The 5,999-nt window shown below is 38.1% G+C and overlaps 1 protein-coding gene and 2 long non-coding RNA genes across 3 annotated transcripts; 2 read left to right on the top strand and 1 right to left on the bottom strand.

Annotated features, from left to right (window-relative positions):
- Positions 1-348: 348 nt before the first annotated feature.
- On the bottom strand, positions 349-1,480 carry LOC134318431 (uncharacterized). Its single transcript, XR_010013382.1, has 3 exons — positions 911-1,480; positions 604-702; positions 349-428 (listed from the first exon to the last, which is right to left on the bottom strand). It is a non-coding gene; the product is annotated as an uncharacterized LOC134318431 (long non-coding RNA).
- A 427-nt stretch (positions 1,481-1,907) lies between these two features.
- On the top strand, positions 1,908-3,755 carry LOC134325348 (uncharacterized). The gene is made up of 6 exons (XM_063007517.1): positions 1,908-1,947; positions 2,357-2,475; positions 2,571-2,972; positions 3,056-3,263; positions 3,475-3,692; positions 3,747-3,755. The coding sequence occupies exons 1-6, from the start codon at positions 1,908-1,910 to the stop codon at positions 3,753-3,755; spliced, it is 996 nt and encodes a 331-aa protein (XP_062863587.1).
- Positions 3,756-3,780: 25 nt separating this feature from the next.
- Positions 3,781-5,044, top strand: LOC134318426 (uncharacterized). The gene is made up of 3 exons (XR_010013381.1): positions 3,781-3,928; positions 4,068-4,177; positions 4,270-5,044. It is a non-coding gene; the product is annotated as an uncharacterized LOC134318426 (long non-coding RNA).
- Positions 5,045-5,999: the final 955 nt, after the last annotated feature.

The raw sequence follows: 5,999 nt of genomic DNA, 5'->3' as shown, positions 1-5,999 counted from the left end.
AGAGACCCATCTGAAAAGTCATACAAGAATCCCTCTCTGCTTCTCTGTGGTACAGTGTTCAACATGGAGAAAATTCTGGAATTGGTCAGTAGCTGCTTTAGACTTTCAATTAGTGGTACATAGTAAAAACTTTTGTTTCTTATGGCCATAACCTTTGAACTACCTTGCTTAACCAAACAAATCTTCTGAGAGACAACTACTCCCTCTGGGCAGACTGGACTGAAGAGTTCACAAATAGTCCTATTCTGTCCATATGCTGTGGTTGAGAAAGGATCTTCGAAAGTATCAAAAGTATTCAGAACCTCATTTTGAAGCTGAGTGGTTGTCTCTGGATGTCTGTCAAAAATGCTTCTCATTCTTATCCTTAATGTATCCAAGAGAGTTGCTTGGTACTGTTGCACCCCTCCAATGACTCTGTTGACGGTCCTCTGTGAAAAGTCATAAATTGGGCTTAATTTTTACTAATATAATGTCATGACATCACAGAATTAAATGCAACACATTCTGATGCATTAGAATTAGCCTACTTTACAATTAGGCTATCAGTTTATCAATTATTATTACATTCACTCTTTCTACATGCACTTTTTAAGCAAAACTGACCTGTGACAGATGGCATTCTTCCCGGACACTGATTGCAAAAGCTGCCGCAGACTTGCCAATATCCGGTTCGGTTACAGATGTTCCAGCTCCATTATTTTCCTTTCATGAATAAAATCGAATATCTCAGTCATAACAAATGCACTCAAATCCATAATACAAATTAAATTTCAAATTAGGTTTCATAGCCTACAATACATTTTATAGCATACATTTTGACTGTCTTCTCCTCACTTCACCATACAGAAATCATAAATCTGCCTCATGGATTAAAATTAACTTAAAAAAATTAACTTAAATCAAAACTTACCTGAATACAAGAATGGGAATCAGGAGGAGTTTCCATACAAGTTTCAATTTGACTGCCGTGTGACTGTTCCTCCACAAAGTACGTTCTTGCAGGAGTAGCGGCTTCAGAAAAAATAGATGCACCAAAGTTCTCTGACCCAAGTGCAGCTGAAGTAGGTGTTGTCCCCCATGCCATTGGTGGGCATCCGGTCGCCAAATACAAAGGGTGTGTTCGTTTAAGATGGCGATAAAATGAGTTGTAAACTCTAAAATCTTGTTCACAACCATCAATTCCACACAGAACCCAAAAATCTTGACTACGGCTATGCGTGACATTTATGTGGCTGAGGAGCGATTTTATACTTAACGCAACAAAAACGAAACAGATCATACACCGCCACACTGCCATGATTCACTCCAGTAGTCTTTAGTAGGCTCGTTTTGGTGCTTGTCTGTGGGCTTGGTTACACCTGTGCCTCCTATTTGCTAACCAGAAATATGAATTCCCTTCAAGACTTTTTTACAACAACTTATGTCGTACAATTTTGTATATGAGAAAATATTTGCACATGCTGCTCACGCCTCTGCTCTATGACCTGCTCTCCGCTCACAGTCACATCAAAATGACGTCAGATATATAAATCGAAGAGATTTGGCGCCTGATACATTTTGGGAAAAAGCAGCAGTGTTCAACAGAAGCCGTCTGAAAAGTGCACTTCGGGGTAAGCACGGATTTAACATTATGTTCACGATATATTTGGTATAGTATATTGTATGTTACAGCATTGTATACATTTGTTCCGATATTATTTAATATTTTTAATATTTTACCTGCTCTCCTAGCTTGCAGACTGAGGAGCTTAACGTTATTATCGAAAACTAGTCATAGTCAGCAAGTCTACACTACTAAGCTAGATGTTTTTGCTAGGTAGCATTAGCCAACTTATCTATATGTTTTGTCCTCAGATATCGGCTCACATTTGAGAACAGCGATAGAGAGAAAAGCCACTTTCTTCGGTATGGATGATTTACACGAGACTACACTGTCGGTGCTACGGGGTAAGTTGTGTTTAAACTAGACTATTTCAAAGCATGGTGTCAGTTTGTACATTAATGGAATCATGTGCAGATGGAGAAACACCAAGTTCACAAGCTAACACGTTAGCATTTCAGAAAAGTGTTGGATAAACCTAAATTAAATAGTTGGCAATTCTAAGAAATTCCTGTTAAGTTAGGGGTTATTTGCTGATCAGAATGGACGATGTGTTAGAATTATTCGTGCATTCATCTCGTTTTGTATGTATTTTAAAACAATGTTTGCCGGGTTTTTTTTTTCAGTTAGTCTAGTCATGCTGCTAGCAAATATCCATAGATATGTACAGTTGTAGGCTATGTTTCAATGAAAAATTCGTATCAAAACATATGTGATGTGATACTAATGCCAGGCGTGTTACTGATATTTTTAAAGCTGCAAATATTGATGAGGAGGTTCTGAAAACCCTAAGTCGGGAAGATTTGAAAGACCTCTTTCCTCGACCAGAGAATTTTCTGAAGAGGAAGAAATTATGGGACATGATTGGTCCAAAGGTAATGCGTCTGTGGAGGAACTCAGGAGGTTTTTGGAAAGCATAAAATTTGATTTTATTTTAAAGAATGTTTTGTGGGTGTTGTAATTCGTATAGGATGGTGATCCTGATCAAAACCGAGGAAGTGGGAATGTGTCAGCTACCTGTGCAGTGTTGACAAGCCAGCCTCAGACCTCTACCCCTGTTCATGAAATCACAGCCAAAACGGTGAAACTGCCAGACCCACCAGAGTATGTAGTGTACACTGACTCAGAGTTGGACATGGTGCGCAGCCAGTATTTTGATTTGCTCCGCAATGGAAAGGAAAAAGTTTGCAAGATGTCAAAGGAGCTAAGTTGTAGGCTCATCAGAAACACAATCACCAGCATGGTTGCCATCCTGCGTGCTAGTCCTCTGGGAAAAGAGGAAAGATACCCCTCAAAACTTGAGCTGAGAGCAATGTCACAGAAGATCGTTGACTATTACCCTATGCTACGTGACACTTCAGATCTGCCATATGTAAGTTATTTTGCATCTAAACCATTTAAGGGCTTGGTGGATGACATGGCAGCTTAACTTAGCTTAACTTTCCTTTGCCACAGCTGACGATTTACTCTAAAATGTATAAACGACTGCAAAATATGAAGTCTCCAAGAAAGAGGCAGGGCCCAAAGCCACAAAGAGGGTCTGCAAAGAGATCACTCTTTGAAACAAGTACAGAAGAAGAAGGTACTGCAAGTTCTTCAGCTTCAACTGCTTCAACTGTCATTCTTCCAGAGAGCGATGTCAGCAATGATGACTTAAGTCCAGGTAATACTGCATTCGGTATTGTTTGTTTTTATTTTGTGCGTGTGTGTTTTCCCTTGGATTTATATTTTGTTAAAGAGCTTACCTTTACACTGGCACTTTGAATATTTACCAATGAGTTTTATTTATTTATTTATTTTCCCTGTTCTTTGGCTGATCAAGAAAATATATTTAGAAATTATTAAACTGTCTGAACTCTACTGTTGTATTTTAGAACATCAGGACAGTCTGAAAATGCAGGCAAGGCACTACAAAACACTCTTCAATATGTACAGCAAACCCAACTCAAAACCCAACCCAAGTGATGTTGCTCAAATTTTGGACCTTGAGTTTGATGGAAGGCGGGCCTTCATTGACTCAAGTGTGTTGAAGGAGGAAGACAGGATTGCGAAGATATTTGAAGCATATTCATGTTTCAAAGACCCTCAAAATGTAAGTTTCATATCTCACCCTTTTTGTGTGCTTGTTTCTGTATAATGATATCAGCTGCACTAAATGCACAATTTTATCCTAGGCAATGGATGAGCTGCGTCGCATCTTGGGTGGCACCAACCCCAAATACATTGATGAAACAAAGAAAAGATGGGAAAACTTCTGTGCCAATGTCCAGTTCTATGGTGTGTGGAAGAAAGTCCTGAAACCCCCTATACCCTTGAATATGCATGATGGTATGTTGCAGTTTTATTCCAAATCTGAACCCTGCAAAACTACTGTAATCCTTCAGCTTCCAATTTGTGTCTGCAGGACCTCTGATACACAGGTGTTTTTAATTATTTAAAATAATTTATCTAATTATGCCTCTTCCAGCGGATTTCACCATTGCCATTTTGACTGGTCTCCCATCACTATTTCCCTCACCAACTTCGCCACCAAAACGGCTCGGGAATCCCAGTGAAGCACTATTGCATGTCCTTCAGGTGAGGTTATTGTGCATTTCAGTTACTATATTGATTTTTCTCTTAACGTCTTCAGACATTTACAATTTTTTTCTTTTTCTTTTAAATTAAAGGCAAGGGAGGATCCATCGCTTTACTTGGAGAAGCGTCCTCTCACCAGTCCAGTGTTACTGTTTGATGGAAAGGTCTGCATCCTTGCCATGGGAAACGTACCTGTAAGCACCATACCAAAGGAGGAGTTCTTTGATGGGATGTTGATGTTAATGGCATACTACTACACGATGCACCTGATGTACCCAAAATGTGTTGCAACCCTCCTCTCGGTCATTCAAACTGAGGTACTGTGTGATGCGATCCATGATCGAGATGCTACAGGTGCATATAAGAGGGCAATGGCGGAGTGGAAATCATTTATTGAGAAGTAGTTGCACATGGCCTGTTTTTTTTTGTTTACTAGTGGGGAAACTCATGTTCAAATGCAGTTGTTCACTGTCTATTTAAACCCCCCTCCTCTCCCATGTCTCTCTCTGTCAATCTTTTTCTTTCCCTCTTCTCTCTTTCTCACACATTCTTTCTCTCTACTCTCTCACACTCACTCCTCCCTCACCTACCCACAAACAAGTGGTTTAATAATCAAGCATTGACAAAGTGGAAATCCTTTACTAAGATGTAGTTGCATAACTTGGTCTATCTTGCTGTTTGCTCAGTATACTGAGATGTATCTTCATTCCATGTTCTTGGGAAGTTGACTGTACTAGTGGTAAGGTGATGTTGTGCAGTTGTTCACTGTCAATTGCTGCAAAGTACTGTGTACTTCAATTGTTTAGTGTGTATTAAACAAGTGTTTGATAGTTTTACAGTACTGTCAATAAATGTTGACAGAATTTTCACTTGTTTTGGTGGTGATTTACTTATGGGTTTCCTGTTTTAATATTTAATATGTAAGATATGTAAGACATTAATATGTAAGATTAAAACCTAGTTTCAAGTCAAATGTGGTTTTTAAGAGTACCTGTTTCAAGATGAGACAACTTGTTTCAAGTAGTCATACTACCCTAGTACTAAGTATTTTACACTTAAATTTGAAAACCTATATTAAGAATTCCAAAAACTAAATAAGTATTATTTGCTCATATTCAGAATATTATACTTGTTACTGTGGTCTAGCAAATCTGTTTTCAAGTCATTTTATCTAAAAATGAGTATTTTTGACTTATTTTAAGCTCTTGGTAGCCGGTCAGAGCAATCTAATTTCAAGACTTGAACAAACTTATTTTGAGAATTCTTGTCAAGTAAAATTATCTTGCTGCATGGACAGATAATTTGGCTAGTATTGATTAACTTTATGCTTGAATTAAGTATTTTTTTCTTATATTTCAACTAGCCTTTTTTACAGTGCACGTTTGAGATGTTAGTCTGAGAAGGTCTGGGGTGTAGAGACCAACAGGAGGTGCTATCTCTTAAACATAACCCGCTAGTCTATTATGGTTTACGTGTAAGGTGCCTGTGTTACATTATATTTATATTTTAATCAAGGCGCTTATTTTAAATTTGCATACTGGACCATTAAGCATTGTTCGTATAACTTTAACAAAATCAGCACAAGATTCACAATACACATTTGCAAACTAGCCTTCAGGTTTTGTCCCAACTTTAATGAAGTTCTGTACATTTGTAAACACTACAGCAGCTAAATGCTATTTCATCTTTTCTAAGTGAAGATCGGCTTAAACAACTGTCAAGAGGTAACAAATAAAGTAGTTTAACTGAACTGATTCAGAGAGAGAGAGTTTAGTGACCAACAGGTGGCGCTATGACAGAAGAAAAGCTTAAATAAGGTTAA

The sequence above is a fragment of the Trichomycterus rosablanca genome, chromosome 1, assembly GCF_030014385.1.
Source record: "Trichomycterus rosablanca isolate fTriRos1 chromosome 1, fTriRos1.hap1, whole genome shotgun sequence".
Classification (NCBI taxonomy): domain Eukaryota; kingdom Metazoa; phylum Chordata; class Actinopteri; order Siluriformes; family Trichomycteridae; genus Trichomycterus; species Trichomycterus rosablanca.
The sequence above is the reverse complement of the archived record's forward strand: the minus strand, read 5'-3'. Positions and strand labels throughout refer to the sequence as shown.